At 37.9% G+C, this 23,962-nt stretch overlaps 2 protein-coding genes across 6 annotated transcripts in view; one reads left to right on the top strand and one right to left on the bottom strand.

The window, feature by feature from the left end:
• Positions 1-23,962, top strand: part of LOC131548989 (ubiquitin carboxyl-terminal hydrolase CYLD-like) — a 36,652-nt gene that overhangs the window by 11,685 nt on the left and 1,005 nt on the right. For 2 of the 5 annotated variants that reach the window (XM_058790671.1, XM_058790670.1), the window contains 3 exons: positions 15,992-16,243; positions 16,866-16,965; positions 17,096-17,582. In XM_058790671.1, coding sequence (XP_058646654.1) covers positions 16,120-16,243; positions 16,866-16,965; positions 17,096-17,351 — 480 coding nt within the window. In that variant the 5' untranslated portion in view covers positions 15,992-16,119 and the 3' untranslated portion in view covers positions 17,352-17,582. Of the gene's footprint in view, positions 1-12,977; positions 13,090-15,991; positions 16,244-16,865; positions 16,966-17,095; positions 17,583-19,273; positions 19,324-19,556; positions 20,759-21,365; positions 21,493-21,705; positions 21,951-22,049; positions 22,213-22,304; positions 22,438-22,524; positions 22,633-22,769; positions 22,850-22,970; positions 23,038-23,370; positions 23,504-23,597; positions 23,707-23,827; positions 23,947-23,962 lie in introns of those variants that run through there. The other 3 variants (XM_058790668.1, XM_058790669.1, XM_058790672.1) reach the window with 3 other exon arrangements.
• snai1a (snail family zinc finger 1a) lies at positions 9,549-12,929 on the bottom strand. The gene is made up of 3 exons (XM_058790673.1): positions 12,699-12,929; positions 11,742-12,251; positions 9,549-10,767 (listed from the first exon to the last, which is right to left on the bottom strand). Exons 1-3 carry the CDS (start codon positions 12,772-12,774, stop codon positions 10,583-10,585), a joined length of 771 nt encoding a protein of 256 aa, XP_058646656.1. The 5' UTR covers positions 12,775-12,929; the 3' UTR covers positions 9,549-10,582.

The raw sequence follows: 23,962 nt of genomic DNA, 5'->3' as shown, positions 1-23,962 counted from the left end.
CTGTTTCCTCTACTGTGGATGAGTGCAGAGGAATGCAGCGCTTTAAGAGACCTCTATCTCTGGTGCTTCGCAAGACTGTGGGAATGCACTTGCCAGGTTTTGTACATGTTTACATGGGAGACATATAATTGTGTGCTTTGTTTAGGTGTTTGTTTCAAAAATTGCCTGTGTTTTTGTGGCTGGTGCCACCTTGCTTGTTTTTGCCAAAATGTCCTAAATGGGAATAGTCTATAGAGACATGTAGCTTTTGATGTACCTACCACACCCAGAGAGAGAGAGAAAGGGAAAGAGAGAGTAGGTGAACTCATGTGTAATGTTGGCTCAAATGGAGGTCAGGTTGCTGTGGGATTTCCTCCCTCAACCCTCTGATGTTCTCTCATTCTCCTCATCCCTCTTTTCTGCGTTTCCTCTGTTGAGATTTACAACACTAGTTCTCATTGTGCACATAGAACTCTTTTTAAATAGAAATGAACTTTACCTAAACAATTGAATTAAAAATAAATGCGGCCTATTTGGAAAGTAGCATTGCAAAAAAAAAAAGTTCACTTAGGTGTCATCCTCTTTAATGCATGCATTTAATGCATCTTTCTAAGCAAACATGAGTGTTTGTTTTGTAAAGGGCCATTTAGAGGGTGATTCAAGCTCTCTGGTCCATGCACAGAGACCCAAACCACTTAACAAACCAACCATGTCGAAGAGACAATGAAAAGCCCCTTCCTGCTTCGTAAAAGTGAGAAGCCCTTTCACAACTGATGGCCGGCAGGTGATTGCACAAGGACGATGTCAGTGTTTGAACTGCAGACAGGTGTTTGTGCCATTTGCCCACTTCAGACTTATCACTGAGTTGTTAAAAGTGAGGGTGGGTGGAGGGGGCTGGCCAAAGTTTACTGGTATGTGAGCAAAAGCCGTTATCCTATACTTCTTTGATCTAAGGTGTGAATGTTCGGCATGGTGGGTGAGTGTCACTCATTTAGCGTTGCAGTGAGAGACAGGTTCTTTTGACTGAGCTCTGCATTAAAACAGTGCTGTGAAAGACCACCGGTCCACATATTGCTGCCTAAACCCGCAACGACTTTTGTGTATGTGTTGTAAGTGAACATGGGAGCAAAAGAGGAAGAGCTATTCTTATAATATTACCCAGTACTATTGATGGCTAACAATGAAAGGTATCTTTCAGAACATTGCAAAAATCTTTACTCTTAAATTTTAAAGATAATAAAAATCAAAAACAAGATCTTTTTTTATTTATACAAAATATAATTTACATTTTAGACTAAATCATTTTATATTTATTAACTGCATTATGTTTATTATAACGTCTTATAAAACACGTCTTATTATCTTACATTTACACAGATATTTTTACTCCGATTTTTTTTTTTTTTTTTTTTTGCAGTGAAGTTAATTATAAATGACCTCCTAAGATTCCCATACTTCCCCTACATGGAGTATCTGTTGCAGATCTCCTCTTTCTAGATTTCATGGTCACCACAGAGTCTCTGCATCACAAATTGATGTCAGAGAGAGTCAAGAAGTTGAATGTAGGGAAATACTTTGGTCTACCATGACGATATTTAATAACACGACTGACTTTACCTTTGAAAACGTTTCGATTTTAGACTGTATGTTCATGGCTCATTAGAGTTTTTATATTTGAAGCCAACATTCCTATAACCCAAAGCTCAGTTGGGTGGCAAATCTTTAGCATTCTTTGCGTGAAGCCTTTTTACTTTTGGAAGGGAAAACAACAAGCTGCAGTTTAATCACTTCAACATGTGAGAGTTGTTAAACTGACAGAGGAGAACAAGAAGGCAAGAATATCTGCTTTGTTTAACCTGTATTCATTGATGTTAGTAAATGGCAGCATGTAGGGGCTCAAATGTGGTGTGTGACTTATATGCAATGCATATGGAGCCATTTTCTCTCAGGGCCCCCAAAAAATACATAAACATTATATTCCCTGTAACGAGTATTTTAAACCCCCAAAAGAGGGATGCCTGGAGTCAAATCTCACATGCCCCCCTCAAAAGAGCTTGATGCACCCATGCTAGCATATATGAGAATATGAATGCATGTGGTTGTGAGTTTTGGAGGAGTTTCATCTCATTTCCTGCTCAAGATCTTTGACATTAATGAGCGAATCCCCCCCTCTTATAATATGTTGGTTTAGAGATTGTGGGTTGTCAAACTCCTCCAAACAACAGGATGAGAAGGTCAGAACGATGCCTCATAGTGGATTAGAGACTGCCTGCAGATCAGGGTGACCGCGAGGTTGCAAAGTGCTTCTCGTCATTACGAGGCTGCTGCAACAAAAGACCACCCCTGGATGTACGTATTTGTGTTGGGGGAAGGTGCTGGTGGGTTGCATGATGTTATATGACAGCTGCAGATAGACTGAGTGTTAGTTTGTGTTAAATGTAGTTAGTTCGGTAAACTGAGAGCCACCCCACGTGATTCTGGTGTATAAACAGCTTTTCATCAATCAAGCATTCATTTTTGTTTTTTATATTTGAAGGACAGTTGTTCAGAACACACCCAGTCAGTAGTTCTCCATCTCACGCCCCCTTTTACAGGTCCACAACAACAGGAAATCCAAGAGTTAAAGTCTCGAAATGCCGCAAGGTTCCATTGATCTAACAGTAAAGTTTTGACACTTGTCCATCTGAGGTTGAACCTGTGAATAACGACACTCTTTTCTCTCCACATATGTGAGGAAAAGCCTGGGCAGCGGGAGCTGAGCACAGGATATAATGCTCAGGAACAAGTTAAGTACGACCTGTGAGGCAAAGACCTAAAATTGGACTTACATCCTCCATGTGCTTCACTTCCCCCTCACTTAGTTTTTCAGCCAACGCCTACATTAATTTTTACAGTCAAGGATGTTTCTCTTGTTTTGGCAAGAATTTCAGTCATGAGTCATTAGGCATTTCTACATGACTTTAAGCAATGTGCATTGATGAGGATATTTCAAGTAAGTGGTGTGTCATGGTCTTAAATGCTAATTGTTACAATGTGCCGTGTCCATGAACGTAGTAAACTCTCAAAAAATTCATCAAGAGCCATGTGAAAAGTGTGTAATTTATGCACAACTAGTGGCAGCAAATGGAATTGCAATCTGTTTTTTGAAAGGGTCAGACATAAGGTTGACTCAGTAACGCTTTATAATAAGATTATTTGGTAAAGTTAGTTAAAGCATTAGGTACAATGAATGAACAACATATAATACTTTTACAGCATTTATTAATCTAGGTAATGTTAATTTCTACATATATAAATACATCTTTAAGATTTCAAGATGTTACATTAAAATGCACATTTCAAAATGTATTATGAATGTATATTATAAAATTATGTATATGTATTATGAATTACAAGGATTTAAACAATTATATATATAAGTATATTTATAAATTAACATTATATTTATAAATGAACATAAACCTAGAATAATAAATGCTGTACAAATTATTTAATACAAATTACTACTTATCTGTGCAGTGTAAGACGGGAATGAAACCTGTTTGAAAACAGTCATGTTTGCAATTATATTTGGTGCCCCTAGTGGGCAGACCTTGAAGTCCAATAGCTATTATTACTAAGGTCACTATGGGATGCTTCTTAAACACTTTTGTTTGCTCTCTAAGCGTATGGGAAGATTTTTGGGACTTGCAATGAGGTTCAAAACCAGTGCACGGACTGAAATTAGAGGCTTCATGCTCTCGCTTAATGTGGATCTCCTCGCTGCAGTATGCTTCCTGTCCTGAGGTTTACACGGTTTATTTTTCTCAGCGTGACCCCCACAGTTACCCCAACCCCTGTGTGTGTGGCAGAGTCGGGGCCAAGGGAGCCCAGGCGCCACACATTCGCGCTCTGCTCTCCTTCCCCTGGCTTCTCACTGGAACTGAGACCTCAGAAACACATGTCTCTGATCAAGTGCAGCCTGCGTCATTGGTTAGTAAACACGCAGCTCCAGGAAAACCAACAGAGAGCACATTCATCTTCAGCAACCCTGTGACTTAGTGAGTGTGTGATTCATTATTCTGTAATAAAGTCTCTCTGCTTCTCCAGCGGCCCTCTGGCAAACTCCGAAGCTCTTGGAGAGAGAGATGAGGGCCTTTGTTTGCATTTTGTTTAGTGGTTTTGTTTAGATGCTATTGTTCATGGGAGACCTTGGAGAAGTTGATGCAGAAGTGTTTCTGTCTGTAATTAGACTAGTACTGTTTGTACTGGGGCACATCTGATGGACAGACGTTGAAAGATACAGGTTATGTAAGGTGAACTTTGAGATAGAGATGTGTGATTCTCTCATGTGTCAAGTCTGCCCTAGAAATAAGCAAAATTTGTCATTAAACTCGCTTTCCCACGCCATTGATCCAGAAGCATGTTATGAACATCTACCTGTCAACCTGAAATAAAGGGGCTAAATCTAAAATGGTTTACACTCGATTGCATCGATTGTGTCCAGAACCTGAAAAATGCAGTATATGGAAGTAGGAAGTCATCAAGGAACATATGAATCCATTATGTAGATCTGTTCATTTAAATGCCTTCATCTGGTCATTTCTGAAGGTAGCGCAGATGTGTCCTTCCATGCTTATGATTCCCCTCAATTCTGCTCTTGAAGCCCAGCAGTCCGTTGAAAGAATAAAACAGGTGTCTGGTGGAGCATTTAAAAAGTTTGTTAATTTACAAATGAACTTTATTGCAGATCAAAACATTCACGTACTAAAAAAATCCTTCTGTTCTCTTCCATTCCCTTTCACTCCAAACTTATGAACTGCAAGTAACACAGTGCCATATTTGGATGTAAATATTGCTGTTAAGACAATTGAGGTGCTGCAAGAAATTCCTATCCAGCAAAAAAAAAAGAATATTGAAAAATTATAAATAAACTATATACTTTTTGAAGTGATGTTACAGAAAATCTGAATAAAACAACTTTTGTAGGTTTTTTTTCAAGAAGTAAAATAAAATATACACCTCTTTTGTGAAAAAATAGACTTTTTATTTCTGTAGTATTTATTTTCTCTAAAAATATACAATATACACACTATTTTGTAGTTATTTTTCAGAAAATTATAAAATAAAACTCATTTTTGTATTTATTTTTCAGAACACTGTAATAAACTTTGCATTGTTTGTATTGATGTCTCTGAAAATTATAATAAAATGTACACTTTATTTGTGTAGTAATTTTTCAAAAATATTAAATATACACTATTTTTGTAGTGGTCTTCCAGGAAATTATATATAAAATGTTTTTTAAGTGATTTTTGCAGTGATGTTGACTGTTATAAAATATACTTTGATTTTATAATGCTATGTACAGGGCCCTCATACCACTGGTGGTACCACCATTTTAGAAGCACTGTTCTTTGGTCATCAGATGTGACGTTACAATGTCTTGGAAGGCGGTCCATAACCGGTTACCATCATGCATAAACGCTGTCTCTTAATTCATTGACTGACTGGGCAACGAGCGTGTTCAATTTCAGATGCAGCCAGGAATCATAACAGTGGTCTGGTGTACTAACAGCAGAGATTCTTGAAGTTTAGAATACCTGTGGTGAGAAATGCGTGACTTTTTGCGTGCAGCCAGTTTGACACAGACAGTACGGCGGCGTTGGAGCATTCCCTCAGGCGCTAGTTTGTCGTGGGTGCAGAACCGCTCATGTTTATAAGAGGCTGACAGCTTCTTCCTGTATCCCAGGCCCTGAGCCCCAAGTCCTGGCCAGGGCCCTAGCGGCACTCTCCCCCTGACTGAGTGGGAGAGCAGGCGTGGGAGGGAAGCTTGAGTGGGGGGATGGGGCTCTACTGCAGCCGTACCGCAGTCACTGAACACTTGAGCCCACTTGTTTTCTCCCTGCAATGTCAGGCCAATGTAAACTCCCATTTCCTGCCTGGGACTTTGGGTGTCTCTGAGGGAGCGAGATGATCCTCATGTGAAGTATGGCAAAGACACATCATACTTGTGCTCAAATTTAGCCATCCGAAGTTGAGAAAGAGCGAAAGAAAGGGAGTATAATAGACACACATGAGCCCTGAGAAAAGGGCTGGAATGTTAAACACATGCTTTATGGCAGCAGCAGCAGCCACTTTTGGTAAATTACAGTGAACGTTCTGGCACTTGGGAATGCGCAGTGGGGAAGGAGTTCTCCGATTTCAGAGCCAGACGTCTCATTATCCCTCAGGAACGACTGTATGAGAGTGCATATTTAGTTTTCGTTTCTTAGCACAGAATATGCACTAAATATTGCTGCGGGTTGTGTTACAGCAAACTCTCTGGTGGTGCGTTGATGTGTTGGCTCACCAGGTTTCCAGGTTTGGAAATGTGCTTTTTCGCGTGAATAAAGTTTGATGAATCAGATATACAAGCCTGTGGTCTTTTTACCTGCTGACAGAGCAGATTTGAGCTTTGTCAGGGATTTCTTCTTTAAAGTTTCTCACAGCAACTCCGGTAACGTCATCTCATTAGGCCGCCTCTCCCTCCCCTCAGGGCTTGTTACAAATCGACCACATGTAACTGTTCTGCTTCCATACAGATGTTTTCTTGTCGGTTTTCCAGAGCGTTTGGAGGATTGCGTCCTTCCACCATTGCGCTGTACCTAACAATGAATTAACTTCAGTTGGATCACCAAAACGTAAAGCTTAAACAATTCTTTCCAAAGCCCCCCCTCCAAGGATTACATCTCGCTGTCGTAAACTACATGTCAGCACCTGACACATGCATTCCAGAGATTGTGTTTGTCTGTGAGTGGTTGGGTGACTAAATGGTAAATGGGAAGAGGCTCCTCATACTAACACTCTTTCAGACGTTCGGATCTGGGACAGGACATGGAAGGACTTACCTCATGCTGCACAAACGCACCTACACTTACTATGAGAACTCACTCTTGCTCCTGACAGCAGCTGACTCACTGTCTGCATTCAACAGTTCGGTCTGATTAATGCAGACCTGCGTTTCCACTACTAGCATTTGAGGAGCTTACGAGTGCTGTTTGCATCCAAATTTGGACAACAAAGTATGGAAGCCTTTTTCAGCCTCAGAGTAGAAAATACAAAAGGTTGTTGCAAGATAAGGTTTAAACTAAGAAATAAAGTAACTAAGCGCAGTATAAGGTTGTAGTTGTGAGATACAAAGTCACAGTTGTGAAATACAAAAACATGTGATATGAAGTTGCAGATGTGCGACACAAAATCACATTGTGAGATTCAAAGTCAGAATTAAGAGAAACAAATTCAAAATTGTGATATATGAAGACACATTGTGAGGTGTAAAGTTGTCTTATAAAGTCTAATTGCAAGATAAAGTTGCAGTTGCAAGATAGAAAATCACATTGTGTTTAATTTAAAGTCATGATACCAAACCAAAATGCAATTGTGAGATATGATGTGACATTGGGAGGTATAAAGTTGCAATTATGAGATGTAAATCTTATCGCGAGATAAATCATTGTATGATAAGTTGTGTGAGACATAAAGCTGCATTGTGAGAAATAAAGCTACATTTTGAGATAAAAAGTCACAACTGTGATAAAAAAAAAAATTGAGATTCAAAGTCAGAATTATGTTATTGAGTCTCATTGTCATAATTATGAAAAATAAAGTCACAATTGTGATACATGAAGACACATTGTGAGGTGTAAAGTTGCAATTCCGAGATATTAAGTCTCATTGCGAGATAAAAGTCACAGCTGCAAGACAGAAAATCACATCGCAAGATTCAGTTACAATTACAAGAAATATATCGTAATTTTAAGATATTAAGATATAAAGTTGCATTTGTGAGATACAAAGTCACATTGTGTAATTTAAAGTCACAATAACAAGCCAAAATGCAATTGTGAGATATGAAGTGACATCAGAAGGTATAAAGTTGTACCTTTGAGATAAATCTTATTGCGAGATAAATCATTGTGTGATAAGTTGTGTGAGATATAAAGCTGCATTGTGAGAAACAAAGCCACTTTGTGAGATAAAAAGTCACAACTGTGATGAAAAACACAGAGATCTGATCTTAGCGCTGTGTGATTATTTAGGCATTACATTTACACAGGCCAGGTTTTGAGGTCAGCAGATAGGAGCGCCTTACATCAGTGCAGCATACACACACAACTCTTCCAACGCTCAGAAGCAAAGCTTCCAACAAGAAAATATTTATGTAAGACATTCCATCAGTTTGCCTTGCAGCAATTCCTCCAGAGGCAAAATTACAGTTTGAACGAAAACAGAACGCTCAGATGACTAAAACGCCATCAGGCCACAATGGCATCTTTATGTCTTGTATATAAAAACGGATCTGAGTATACACATAAAGATCAACACACATCCGTATGCATAAGCAGGCCAGGAGACCGTTCTGGGTAAACCGTTTTGTTTGCAGAGAGCGAGTGTGAGTGTGTGTGCGTGCAGTATGACAGGTGTGTGGGGCAGGTGCATGCAGTTGTCCCTGTGCTGTCATAGTTCATTCACCTGTTCACCTGCCACCCAGCAAACATCACAGTTACAAACCAGTGAGTCACTCCTATTCATGGGAAATGAAGCACCGCTCTTCCTAATAATGCATTTCAACAGCTTCAAATAGTATGAGCCATCAGATTACAGGTATGACCGAAGCCGTGTCCCAAATGACGTACTAAACATGATGCACTTTTACTTTGTAGTATGTAATCAACCATGTAGTGTAAGAATTTGTAAGGTTATTTTGTCATCCAACATAGGCGTCTGATAGCCACAGGATAGCCTGATAGCCTTATGTAGCATCTTTGCTACATGAGGAAACTATGACTGTTGAGGAGTCCAACATTCCTAACTTTTTGTGAAAAAAAATTAACAAACATTTCACATATTGCTTAACGTTTACTCACGCTCAGGCCATCCGAGATGTGGATGAGTTTATTTCTTCATCGGAACAGATTTGGAGAAATTTAGCATTACATCACTTGCTCACCAATGGATTCTCTGCAGTGAATGGGTGCCGTCAGAATGAGAGTCCAAACAGCTGATAAAAACATTACAATAATCCATAAGTAATCCACATGTTAATTCCTCAATTAACATATTGTGAAAAGCCATAAAAAAAATGTTATCACAAATGAATCATTAAGATGTTTTAACTTTAAACTATTGATTCCAGCTAAAATATGAGTCCTCTATCTATAATATTGCTTTTTCCAGTGAAAAAGTCTTCTGAATCAGGACGGAAATATACAGAGAAAATATTATTTACAAGTGAAAACAGTTCTAAACAAATATGTCAGTGGATTTTGATTTGAGAGGACAACGGTAGATGGACGTTTTCACTGGAGGAAGTATTATGGATTCATATTTTAGTCAGAAGCGATGGTCTAAATGTCTTGATGGATTTGTTTCTTACAAACACACAGACTTAACAAGACATTAACTGATCAACTGGAGGATTACTGTGATGTTTTTATCAGCTACTTGGACTCTCACTCTGACGGCACCCATTCACTGCAGAGGATCCATTGCTGAGTCTTTCCCCCCAACTGTGCTGAATCCAAAACGAGTGAGCATGAATCAAAGTCTTTGTATAAACTTAAATAATTTTATTGGAAATGATTTGGACAAATTCAAACAGACATGAAATATGAAAAATGTATGCTAAAAAATTGCACTGAACTCAATTCAATTTTATGAGGACTTTTCATGCACAAATTGTGGTGTCAATAAACTGTGATATCGAAGTCGATATGTCCACGAGCAAACATTGTAGTCTATTTATTGAGAATGTCCTTTTCTTCACATCAGACAAAAATACAGAAGTGTTGCATATCATCACTTGAAAAAACATTGAGGTACAAAAAAAAATAAAAATAAAATTACAAAAAGTAGCATGGCTTTGGTTTCAATGGTCCAATCATTCGTGTCAATAATACAAACCGACAGGACTTCAATACTCTTTGGTAAATTGGAGTGCATTTTAAAACTCAACAAAAGGAAGAGGGATAAAGGAGAGTAAAAAAAACAACAAATTGTGGTAAAAAGAACAAACATCTGTAAAAACAAGTGATGAACCTTGCGCATGCAGGTTACAACACACTAAAACCAACTGGGAAAAAAAACACACACACACGGTCAACTGGTCCATTACGACTCCGTTTCTAGAGAACTCGGTAGACGCCACCTGTTATCAGAGATGTGACGGTCAGGGCTGTGGCACCTGTTAGCACACTGCCTCCGCACCACAGAACAGCTGTCTGTCTGTGTGCTTATGTTTGCATGTATGTGTATGTGTGTGTGTGTGTGTCATGCTGAGAGACATACCCTACATGTGAGCCCACCCCCAACCTGACAGCAGCTGTCCCTGGTTCAGGAGTCCTAGCTGAACAGCTATTATACTTTAAACATTCATAACTCCTTCATTTGAAGTAATCTGGTTAGGAAAAAAGTCTGGCATTCGGAAATGTATCGACCGTGTTATGTTTAAGAAGTCCGCTGAAATGTCATGTCATCCTTCTCCTGTCGCATACTGCGTCTATGTGTGGGTGTTGAGAGGAGAAGCGCACGGTCATTATTATCTCACAAGGCACCGTGTCCGAATTTTTAAAAAATGGCGTGTTCAGGCCGTGGAGGGACAGCAGCCGGCTGTGCTGTGTTTCTGCAGCAAGGACATGCGGCTGAAGGTGCGAGAACAGGTGCTGCACTGGTATTTCTTCACATCTGCGTGGGTCTGCAGGTGCGCGCGCAGGTTAGAACGGTCTGCAAAGGCACGGTTACAGTGTGGGCAAGAGAACGGACGTTCACCTGTGGGGAAAAGAAAGAGAGTAAAAACTACTGTTAGATGTATGCGCTTTGTAATCACAAATGTCCTTTCTAAAAGTAAATATCCTTGTTAAAAAAAACAATGTTAGTGCAATAGCTAACAGTCACATGGTAAACTGATTGAATCAACCACAAGTACACAAAATAAGTGGCTATTCAGCAAGGATGATAACAAGTGCTCCCTAGCATTCTTGATCAACTTATCTGTGCTTATCTCCGCTCTCACACCAGTGATTGATAAGATTGTCCTATTGTGTCATTGTTAAGAAGATGTCAACACAATGAGTGATCAATGAAAAGCAATTCTATTGAGGGCAAACTCACGTGACTGAGTGAATCACTAAACTAACGCAATTGCATCAATGATTTTAGAGATTTCCAAAGACAAATGTAAGACATTTATTTGCAGCACCTTAATTATTAAAAAAAAAAAAAGATTTAAGAGAAAAAAAAAATGAAATTAAAATTCTTTCATGGACCCTTGAAATTCCAAAGCAAAAATAGAAGATATTTGCTCAGCTACAATCTTTAAAAAAAATTATTTAAAATTTAATTAAATCTAGTAAAATTAAAGTCATTTACTCTGCTACATCTTCAAAATAAAAAGGAATATACATCTTTTTTTAAATTCAAAGCAAAATATAATATATTTGCTCAGATAAAATCTTTAAAAAATTTATTTAAAATCGAATTAAATCTAGTAAAATTAAAAAGTCATTTACTCTGCTGCATATTAAAAATAAATTAAAATATCTTAAAATAAATTACATTTTGAAAGACTTGAAATTTCCAAAGCAAAATAGATTATGTTTAGTCTGCTATATCTTTAAAAAGAAATAGATAACATTTCAAACTTCCAAGATTTTCATGCAAATCAGTGTGAACCAAATTTGGTGTTAGTAACTGATGAAATAAGCCTTAAAGTGAGAAAAGATTTTGTAAGTTTGTAGATGTACCTGTATGTGTGCGAATGTGTCCTCTTAACAGCCAGGGTCGTGAGAATGCCTTTCCACAGGTGGGACAGACGCATGGTAGTGTGTGCGAGCGAATGTGCATCTTCAAGGCACCAAGGCTGTTGTATTCTTTGGGACAGTGCTTGCAGAAGAAGGCCGGTCGAGTGGCTGGCACGGTGGCCTCGCTCTTGTCCTCTCTCTGTCCTGCTCTGTTCTTGCTGTTGCGCCTTGGCCTGCTGGTCTGTTGGGGGTGGTAGGTGTCTGAGGAATCTGGGCTCGGTGGGTCTGAGGTGCGTCCCTCATCTTCTTCCCCACTGCTGCTGCAGCTGACGCTGGACGGGGAGCTGAGGTCCAGCGGGCCCTGGCTACTAGAAAGGGTGGATGGGGATGTGGGATCGTGTAGGGAGGGTAGCAAGCTGACATCCCAAACCAGTCCAGTGGTCAAGCAAGTTACTGGGAAGTCGCTGGTGACCGCTGGAAGTTCTGCTAGTGGGTATCTGTCTAGCAGAGTATCTGATGGGTGAGAGAGAACGACAAAATAAGTTCCTAATCATGGTTTTACAACCAGAAAAACTCCACTTGATAGTTTACAATATAAGTGATTGCCAAAGAAAAGCATAAGGCAGATGGTTGCAACAAAGTAAAAAGTGAAGTAGAACTCAAAAAAAAACAACAAAAAAAAAAACGCGTGCATCTCACATGCAACCAGATCCAGGGAAGAAAAGGAGCTCTAAAAAGAGTCTAAATCGATATTCCACACACGGGAAATTATCCACACACTTACTTTTAAAGTTACACATATATATAGATATATAGCTTATATCGAAGCTTGATGAAAACTCGAACATACAATTGTTATTATTTAGCCAATCTATGTGCAAGTTTTGTTCTCTAAAAGCATTTTACTTTTAGATAGATTCGATTTAAACAAACAAACAAAAAAAAAAGACCAGAACTTACCGTTCTGACATTCCAACTCGCTGTAGTTTGGCCTCTTGCTGGTGAAATACTTTTTTACTAGGAAAGATCGAGGCATGCTGAACTCTTCAGTTTTAACAGCCCAGTCCAGTTATTTTCAGGGGTAAAATCTCGCTGAAATAGCTCCACTTCAGATAGTCCGTTAAATGAAATGAACCTCGCCAATCCGCAGTTCTCGTAACGTGAACACTGATCTGGACTACAATTAGTGAGTCTGTACTTATTTAAAATAGTCTGACAGACTAAGTGGGTATTCGTCCATTTGGACCCGCCCAAAAGAACAGCCTACAGCCATCGCTGTCGTCAGTGTTTCATTTAATTACCAGCACTTGACTGCTGCCTAGGTGTGAATGTTCCGAAGCGCACTTCGCAGGTAATACACACAAGTGAATTGTTTAATTCGTGCCTATTAAGATCATGTAAATGAGCCATTCTGAATTCATTGTTTACTTCGAGGCTTCAAGCCAGCGTTTGTAAGAGCCAGATCATAGTTCATTTAAATTAAAGCTTTTGTGAAGGAAATGTTCGTCATTTCCAAAGTCTGCATAATGGATGATAATAGAATTAGCGTGTGCAGCACAAATCTACTTAATGTCTACTTCGTAGCAAAACACTTATGCTAAATTTGGTTTGTACAGATGCATCGTTTAGTAATGAAAGTCGTTGAGTAATTAAGTTCACTGTCATCAAGTTTTATTTCAAAGTCAAGGCCAATTTATATAATAAACTAAAATATATGTGTTCTGGATATGTTTTATTACCTAGTTGTGATATAGCTGACAAGTGCACAATGCACTTTTCAACAGATGTCAAAACGAGCCTGGAATGAATGAGTTTGGTGGGTGAAAGTACAAGTTTGATTAAGGCTCCACCTTGTGGTATGGTTATTTTGCGATGTTCATAACGGGTTTTCTGTTTGGTTATGCAGTCATAAGCTATAAATAAATAGATATACAAAAGAAATAATATAATATATAAAGAAATATAATTATATTATATTAAGGATATTATTATAAATAATTAAAAATAAATGAAATAATAATTAAATAAACGTTAAAATAATTAAAATAAATGTAAAAATAAATACAAAAAATTATAAATAAATAAAACAGGTAATAAAAATAAATTCAGGGTTACATTTTATTACAAATGAATTATTATTTGTTTTATCAAATCATTTATTCCTTTATTTATTTCCCTATGATTACGTTTATTTGTTTATAGACATATTTATTTATGTATTTATTTACAATTACAGGTTGCAGGTTTGGTCCTTCACTGTGTGTATATCACTTCTTTAATGAAAGAACTTTGTGTCCACAAAGTTTGATGAACTAAACACAAAAAACTTTTATTACGTGTTTAAGAGGCTTAAATATACATATCGAATTCTGTTTAAAATATTTGAACGTGACTTATTTAACTTATTTATTTTTTTATTATTATTATTAGCTAAATTTCGTGATAAAAATGTTTTCCTATTCACTTACTATCACGTTTGCATACATATTAAAATATGTATAAATATTAATACTAATGTGTCCATTAATTTTTATCAAAACGTGTTTTATTTCTTTATAGCATTTAGAGGGAATTAAAGGCTCATTTTATAATTAATGCGGAAAGATGTAAAATGTTACACTTTTAGCTTCAGTCACTGCTGACTTTGATTGCATCTTTTCCATACGTTACTAAATCTGCCCGCCTAATGCTCCCTTTTTAGTTTTCCACTGAAGATAGCAAACCATATTGGTTTGGAACTACATTAAGGCAAATTAGAATTTTTGAGTGAACTATGCCTTTAAAAAAAAAAAAAAGCTCTCCTTCATACCCAAATAATTCCTACTGTCAGTTGCTGCGCATATTCTGCAGTTTTCAAAATGTGTAACTACGCCCCTCGACATGTCATTCTACCTTCCTCCACAGCTGAACTGGAATCAGTTTTACTCACGGTCAACCAATGAGTTTTATACTATAGTGTTAAAAACTGTTCCCAGGTCTGTTGCAGATGAAAAAAACGGTTAATACGCCCCGTTACATTCTGGCTCCACCTCTCGGTTTGTGTACGAATCCTATTGGACTAGCGCTCAACTATGGGCGGAGCTACATCGTTGGGATTTTTTGTTTTTATTATCAGCTGTTCGTTGGGTTGGGATCTATACTGCGGTGCTATAATTTACAAGGAACAGTTTCTAAAAGTAAAAAGAAACAAGAGACAAGAACATATATTCTGCACCTCTACCTCGGATTAAACAACCAAAGATTTATTTTTAACGATTTGGACGTCGGAAAATCGGTTGCTCTGTAAAAAGCAGGTAGGCTAACGTTAACGTTTGTATGTTTTACTTAAGCCTCTTTTTAAACTATGCGAGAAAATCGGTATATTCCTAAATCTGTTTTGTTTGTATATATGCATACATACACATTTGTATCAATTAATACGTTATAACACTATATTTCGTAATCATAATCGAAGCTTATGACGCCGCTTCATTCATTGATAGTGATATGACAGTAACGTTATTTGTCATTTACATTTCTTTTACAGGACACTTTGTTTTAGTGTGTATTTGTATCCTATTGCACAAACGGATAAATCAGTGGCCCAGTTGCCTTTCTAAACGATTCAAGCATTCAAAGAGAGGTAGCAAAAACAAAAAAAAATAAATAAAATAAATAAATGCTACTAAATGAACTCTGCATAAAAACCATCGAAATCAAACCATTTCCACATAATGCAGATGCTGTGTTTTCAGAGAAAATGTATGTATTGTTTTAATGGCACACCCCCAGCTGGAGAACGACAGATGGACGCCAACAATGGAGCTGGGGTCCAACAATGCACTCCCAAAACTCAGCACATCCATCTTTGTGGCTATATGAACAAATATCTCCAGATATAGGTTTTACTGTACATGGCAGTCACATTTTGAACATATCTTTAACTAAAGAAACATATATGTTTCTACTAAAAACACAGTGTAATCTGAATGTTATGAATTTCCAAGTGTGCATTAAAAGAGGAAAAGCCATTGTGTAAATAAGGACGCTTGTTCCTTTTTAATTTATCACTGCTTTACTGTTGCCAGGCCTGAAAAATAAAAAATTCAAAATGAAGCCTGATAGAAGCCTGGAAGACTGACCTCAATATGAGATATGAGCCTAAAATAGCTTTAAGCCTGGTTTTTATTCAAGTCTTGATTAGTGGGCATAATTCAAAACAGGAACTATATCATAGTGTTTACATTTGTATTCACATTTCTCCTCTACCAAAGGTCTGGGTGAAGTTGTACTGCTGAGATCTGCTCATAACGTCTGTCAGAGTGAAGATTTGTGAGACCCGTGTTCCAGGCTATCAAGTTGACCTTCAGTGATTCAGTACAATCACACTTGATTTATAACGATGTTTCAGCGGCTCACAAACCTGCTCTTTGGAAGCGTAAATGAAACAAGTGAGGAACCAACTGTACCAAAACCAGGGTCACCAGAAGTGGACGAGGAGGGCTGGCTCCTGGTCAGTGCAGCTGGTGAGTACAGCATTACAAATATCAAATATCAAAACCCTGTATAGACTGGCATATGAAATAATTGGCAGAAAGAGTGTGTGGAGCTCATACTCAAGGAGGAAAAACACTTCCATTTTATTCAGAGGCCGAAACTGAGCAAAATTATGCACTGATATTTATGACCAAAAAGTAAGATGAAGTTCTCATGATGTAACTCATAATGTCGCTTGTAATTACAATGTTAATTGAGAAATGTACAAATAACCATTCCTCAAAAGCATGATTCATGGATTATCAAGTAAACCTAAACCTGCTTCAGTCCAGCAAGTGTCCATCTTGAAATATTGGTTTAAAATACAGTGCAATTAATTTAGGGTCTGCAAATAATCATTTTCATTCATTTAAAGGGATAGTTCACCAAAAAATGAACATTCTGTCATCATTTACAGTGTTTTGTCTTTGGTCCATGTAGTAAAAATCAGTGTAATAAAATGTTGTTTTGGACCCCACTGATTTCCGTTGTGTGGGCAAAACTTTCTTCAAAATGAATTTGTTTGGCACAACAGTTGCCTCAAAACAGAGGTGTAATTGTGTTTATTAAGTTACAGCTTTTCTTGGTATACTAAATTTTTCTTTTCTGTAGATGGAGAGGCATCCCCTGAACCCAGCGAGGTGCAGTTCAAGTTAATAGGAAACCTGTCCAGCACTGAGAAATGTGCTGCCAGCTTGGTCAGTGATGCAAGGTAAAACCAATAAATCTGCTCAGAGATCACAGTCATTATCACGTTATTCCTGCTGTGAGGTTGTAACAACACTGACGCTGACAGTCAGTATTGGATTGATTTGAATAAATATTTTGTTCTCTTTCTAAAGCATGGTCGAACCAGAAGTCCCTGTTGCTCGAGGCAGCAGTCGAGTATCTCAGCGGTTGGTCTCTCAGGCCGGGGCTCTGGTCAAAGTGTCACAAGTGGGCCGGATACAGCGGGCTCAGGCACGGTCCAACCGCCACAATCTCAGCCGCAATTGCATTCAGCGGCAGAACCACATTCGTCAGCGTCTTCCTCAACACTACTCTCGCATACATCGCGTGATCCTCCATCAGCCTAGTCGGCGCAACTTTAGTCACTAAAAGGCAGAAAGAGTCAACAAGCATGCAAGTGAACAACAAACATGCAAATACCTTGGTTCAAAATAAAAGCTTGATATAAACATGCTTGAACTTTTTTTTAATATATATATTTACAATGTAGTGTATAAAAAATTCAGTGGCAGCTAAGATTTTGGCTCCAAATATATTGTTGGCCATTTGAAAGTACATGTGTACTAGACTGTCATGCAGCAATAAAATGAAGTGAAGGAATTTTGAATTCTCCTGTTTTCTTTCATTGTAAAAAAGCTAATATGGAAACTGTGCTGAATTAAAGCTTTGGTTTGATATTTCATATGAAATTAACTTATTGTGTTTAAAACAATAAAGCAAAGGAATGCACAGCTATCTAGATCATTTCAGATAGGTTAATTATTATTATTATTATTATTATTGTCATGTAATGCACTATAAAAACCACGAGGGGGAGCCTGGGTTCGCCTAGTGTGGTCAGAGTAGCCCGTGTCTTACTTTCTGTGGTCAAATTGTCCATAGTATGGAAGAATGTCAAATCTGTAAGACATGACTGTCTTCCAGTGGTATCACAGTATTAAATGATAACTGCTTTGTGGGGGTTTTGTCTATTGAAAGTTTAAAAAAAATAAATAAATAACATTATGAACTGCAGAAGATGCTCATTTACAGTTTAACTTTTTATTTCAGCATTATCCACCTTATTTTGTAACAAGGAAATAATCCTTTTTCTTGGAATTCTGATTCATTTGCTGTTATAAGGAAATAACTAAAAAAAAATTAAATAAGTGCAGTAAGCAGTGTGCCTATGATTATGATAATTAATTAAAATAACATGATTACAAATACCAATTTGCAATATCAAGCAGCACATTATTTATTTATTATTTTTTGTGCAGGTAAAATAACTGGATGCGAATTTCTTTGATATTTTTCATGCGTTTGTTGAATGTTACATTTTTTAAATTACCAAATAAAATAAGGAAAGAAAAAAATGCCATCATTTACTGAACCTTAAGTTGTTCCAAACCTGAATGAGTTTCTTTTTTCTGTTGAACACAAAATAAGATTGTGAAGAATGTTGGTAGCCATTGACTTCCATAGTATGGGGGGAAAAAAATACTATGGAAGTCAATGGCTATACCAGCAACTGTTTGTTTACCAACATTCTTCAAAGACAGAATTTTCATTTTTGGGTGAACTATCCCCTTAAGTTCTATCTCTTGCTTTCCTCAGTTGATTTTGAATTAGAGCAGAGAGAACTTTTACAGTTCATCGGTTATTCTGTTTTGTTTCTTTGTTTCTCATTGAGGACATCGTAGCCCTGCAGCATAAACATCACAGATTGCAGGTGCTGTCATGTGAACGGGTCATTTGAGTGCATCCAAGACATAATCAAGATGGTGTTGCCATCTATGTGTAAAACCAATTTGGTTATGTTAAAGTGCAAGTCTTGTTCTAATAAGTGATGTAACAGTCATCTTCACCAGTTACATAAAAAATCTGTTTAAGGATCTCATAGGACATGCTATCACGCAAGTCTGGTGAGCACCTTTAACACATTTTCATAGACATCACCTGATCTGATGAGCAGCAAGATAAATTTCAACTATGCCATGTGGTGTCCATAGTTATTTGAGAGGGGTTTTTTCTTCCTGTGAATGTTCCCTGCAATTTTATCTGACACTGCCAGAAAGTGATCAGAGCCCATGAAGCAGGTGAAGATGCATGACTTAAGTTGTCTTGTGTTAACTAGTTAACCCGTTTCTACAAATAAAGAGGCAGATTTCTGTTTAAACATTGGTAGATTTAAAATAATGCATTTTTTGGTGGAAAGGTGTGGTCTGTAACTTTAACTGGCATGCAGTGTTTTACATAACCACAGTCAGTCCGATAACATTTATGTCATATTATAATGCTTCTCTTTATAGGGCAGAAGGGTAAGATGAGGGTAAGATGATTTCCAGGATGAGGAAAAGAGGTAAATCAGAAATTAAAATTAAATTTTCTTCATCTATGCTCCTGTGTTATGATGCGTTTTTATATTTTCAGTCAAATTAAGATCATATTTTGCCTTCAATTTTAATCTGCATGTGGAACTACCTGCCTTATGCTTTTCTTTGGCAATCACTTATATTGTAAACTATCAAGTGGAGTTTTTCTGGTTGTAAAACCATGATTAGGAACTTATTTTGTCGTTCTCTCACCCATCAGATACTCTGCTAGACAGATACCCACTAGCAGAACTTCCAGCGGTCACCAGCGACTTCCCAGTAACTTGCTTGACCACTGGACTGGTTTGGGATGTCAGCTTGCTACCCTCCCTACACGATCCCACATCCCCATCCACCCTTTCCAGTAGCCAGGGCCCGCTGGACCTCAGCTCCCCGTCCAGCGTCAGCTGCAGCAGCAGTGGGGAAGAAGATGAGGAATGCATTCACCTCTATCTCGTATCTCTTTGCATACTGCACTGTTGAATTCTTACCCTTTATAATGATTAATATTTTAACAAAGTATTTGACAATGACAAGAACAAGTTAAAAAACAAGTTCATCAAGTCACAGCGACTTTCTATAACATGTGAGGGTGCTCAAAACATGTTTGTTTTCCAGCTGTTTTTAATTGATTCAAACTCCTCACCTTTCAGTGACAAGACAACTCACTTTTTTGGGATCATAATAGATCCAATGAGAAAGTTTTATGGGGGTACTTACAAGGGTAAGTAGGGTAGATTAGAATTACTTGGAAGCATCTTATATACTGTATCCTAAATATCAATGCAAATGTATTCGATTAATGTACCGGTGCATATCAATTGGTTACACTTTTTGTATTACTGATTTCCTAGTTCTTATCTTTTAGTGTCATGACATTGTAGTAATGGAATGTCGGAATGACATCACGACTGACTGGTAGATAACTGACTCCTGTGTTCATAAGGCGACTGCTGTCATTTAACACGCGCTGCGTGGAGCAAACACTCATTCTTCAGCATGGAGCTAAACGAGGAAAGACAGGGGCGCTACTTTATAGTAGCGAGGAGACGCAAGAAGGGCTTGTCTCGCGGGTCAGTTGGGCGCGCGGATGCAGAGACAGCAGCAGGAGATCTCATAGGAATGGTTTATGGAGGAGGCGGCAGTGCCAAGAGCAGCGGCACGGTGAAGAAGCAGGACATACACACACTCACACGCCACCAAGCCCAGCTACTTCTGTTCGTTTCACCTGCCAGCAGGCGACTGGAGCTCCTGTGCAACGTCCAGCTCTTCAGTGCAATCTGCGCTCTTGCTCAGGACGATCTTGTAGTGGTCAAACACAAGAAGGACTTTCAACCATGCCTGGTCAAAAGTCTCATTCAAATAGGCAAGAAAGACAAACCAGGAGTCTTGCAGATGCTGGGATTTGAGCTGGAATTAGTGGTGAGGAGAGGCATTCTGCTGGCAATTTTTTACATTAATTCTTGCAGTTTGATGAATTGCATGTAGGCTAGTTGACTGAGGAAATTAACTATTTTATTTTTTTACTTAATGTTGGTATTAATATTATTTTATTTTAAAATAATAATATATAGCAATAAAACACATAATGTGTGTGTATTTAAATAATGTATTTTATAGTATATTAGTATTAATATCAATATAGTTTATATTTTAATTAGTTTCTAATTTCTATATTTTTATGATTGTTATTATTTTACAGTAAATTAAATATGTATTAACATATTGTATTATCATACATAAATTATTTTAAAATAAATAATATTAATATTATTATTAATTGTAAGCTAAAATGTATTTTTATATGACATATAGAGGGCATGTTTGTGTGTAGGTTTACTTTAATAGAAAATCTGAATCAACATGATATGACTGTGTACTGTGGCATCGTCTAAACATGCACTTTTGAACTGTGACATAAGCGTTGATCTCTTGATCGCATAGACAAAATATTTGAAATGCAAAGAAAATAGATAATGGTGAGAAGAATCCACCTGATCTCTTGACATGCTGTTGAATTTTTTCACAGGACACTGAACATGATATTTTTTCAAAGACGACCGTCCCTCTTCCCTTCTTCAGCGCAGCTGACATTGTCCAGGTGGCTCCGTCGCATTTAAACACCAGGCAACCACTAAGACACAGTATTAATTTAGGTCAGTTAATCATCTTTTTAGCCCTTAAACGGGTATTGGATCAGGGTGTTATTGTAGAGATCCTATGCGGAAGAGATTGTTATCTTAAACTGGAAAAACTGTCAATCTCAAAGCTGAAACACTTCGTAGCATCTAGCGTGCTTCATACCCAAATTGAATGGGGTCAAGTGATAATTTCTGCTATAAAATGATTTACATGTTTTCCCTTTTTAGGTTTGAAAAGGAAAGCGGTGTCTCGCATCAATTCCATGCCAGCTCTCAACTCACGCAATGCAAAAAAAGGAAGTATCTTATTAAACACAGACGTGTACAATTCCATTCAGGCCTTGTCCCATTCTTCCTTGGAGATGGGGTCTATGGCAGAGGTCATATCTTTGAATGGACTGACCGTGTATGGGGTGATCAGATGGATTGGAGTTCCAGAGGGAAAGAAAAATTGCTGGGCAGGACTTGAGCTGGTGGGCATCAGCATTTTTTTCTCTCAATATAAAGCATGTGCTGATTATGTGGTGTTCTGTGTTTGTAAATAATAAAAAATATCCCTCAAATCCTTTCAGGACAATGAGGCGACGACTTGTTCCGATGGGACATTTGATACAAAGCGGTATTTCACCTGCGAAGGAAACAAAGCCTTGTTTGTGCCACTGACCAACTGCAAACCAGACAGCAGATTTCTGTTCATCCCGAATGAGATCCCAAAACCACTTGAACCTCCCTCAGGTGAGACCCTTCAGTCTGCTTTATTATTCCCCCACTTACAGAAACATTCTGAATGTTGCAGGGTTAAAGATGATGACCTTTTCCCTTCTCAGTCACACTCCTGGAAGATTTAAATGAAGATGTTCCCCCTGTTGCTGAGCAAGACGTTTTGTCCCATCTGATTGGCAGAATGAGGGGAATCCAAGGTCACTTCAACTCCTGCTATCTAGATGCCACTCTCTTTAGGTAAACATCTCAAGAAATGCATAATACTTCAAGATTCATTCTGTTTCATACATGTTGATGCATTTTCTTTTTTCTCTGCTTTTACAGTCTCTTCACGTCATCCATAGCTTTCAACAGAATGTTTAGCAGATCAGCAGATAGCGAGGAAGGCATTTCACACATTTTAAGATGGGACATTGTGAACCGTTTACGCAGGTAAAGGCTCTTAACACATAAGAAAGTCACACAACAAAGCTAATGCACAGCCGGAACACGCTTCATATGGGTATGTGTGTTTATAGTCATCAGGGTACTCACAATTCATTTCATATGATCTCTGCCTCTCTCTACAGAACAGGCTTTGTTCCAGCAGAGAGTGTGATGAAGTTTCGCAAACAGCTGGGCTGCAAATCTTTTGCTACAGAGGAGAAAGGTATTATTTGTTATCCCATAGCGGCCATTTACTTCTTGATGCTGAGCTGCAGGTTTTAATCTGTGGCTTAGAGCTAATGTTACCCTGATCTCTAAAACATTTTTCCTGCTATTTCCGTCAGATCCAGAGGAGTTCATCACCCTACTACTAAAGCATGTTTTGCATATAGAGCCATTGCTCAAAATCAGGTTTGTTTCAATTGCACTGATTATATTATATTATATTATATTATAATACACCAAATCAGCATATTAGAATGATTTCTGAAGGATCATGTAACACTGAAGACTGGAGTAATGGCTGCTGAAAATTGAGCTTTGTGGTCACAGAAATAAATAACATTTTAAAATATATTCAAAAAGAAATTGCTATTTTAAAAAGTAATAATATTTCACAATATCGCAGCCTTGGTGAACATAAGAGACTTAAAAATAATGTTTCTGACCCAAAACTTTTGAACTGTGTGCGTTCTGCGGAAACAAGCTTAAACTGATCTTAACACCTGTATGTGTTTTTTTTAGGTCATGTGGAGACTTGGCCCAGGGTGCCTATACACATCAGATCATTGTAGAGAAGAATCAGGTGCGAGCTGTGCCTTCGGTTCAACAGCTGCTTGAGATGTCCTTCGTGTCAAGCGATCTGAAGTTTGAAGAGGTTTGTTAATTTCGTATAGTTTACTGTAAATTAGTTTTGCATACCCCATAGTTTCCTACCTCGTAGAGATTAACCAAACCTTGTTTTATTTTAGATTCCATCTTGCCTTATAGTTCAGATGCCACGGTTTGGAAAGAAGTTCAAGATGTTCCCTAAAATCATTCCCTCAACAGAGCTGGACATCACAGACATCTTGCATTGTTGTGAGTTTAACAAGCATACTTCTAAATGAAATCTGCTCCTGATAACATTTGTTTTGTGGATGCAGATATTGGACAGTTTCAGATGCAATATCTTTCATGCTTCTCCTGTTTTCTCTGGCAGCTCCCCGGGAATGTTTTCTGTGTGGTCATCTTGCTGAATATGAGTGTGTCCAGTGCCTGATGGACCATAAGCTCCAACCAGGCAAAATGAAGCAGTATTGCAGCACCTGCAACACACAGGTAGTGCACCTAAAAC

This window comes from Onychostoma macrolepis, chromosome 11 (assembly GCF_012432095.1).
Source record: "Onychostoma macrolepis isolate SWU-2019 chromosome 11, ASM1243209v1, whole genome shotgun sequence".
Taxonomy (NCBI): domain Eukaryota; kingdom Metazoa; phylum Chordata; class Actinopteri; order Cypriniformes; family Cyprinidae; genus Onychostoma; species Onychostoma macrolepis.
Note: the sequence above shows the minus strand (reverse complement) of the source record. Positions and strands in the feature narration are given on the sequence as shown.

Excerpts from the sequence above, each read along its gene's own strand:
- snai1a (XM_058790673.1), bottom strand. The coding sequence starts at position 12,774 with ATGCCTCGATCTTTCCTAGTAAAAAAGTATTTCACCAGCAAGAGGCCA. Across the intron at positions 12,252-12,698 it reads CGAGTTGGAATGTCAGAACG|ATACTCTGCTAGACAGATAC; the intron begins GTAAGTTCTGGT and ends CTCACCCATCAG. Across the intron at positions 10,768-11,741 it reads ACACATTCGCACACATACAG|GTGAACGTCCGTTCTCTTGC; the intron begins GTACATCTACAA and ends TTTTCCCCACAG.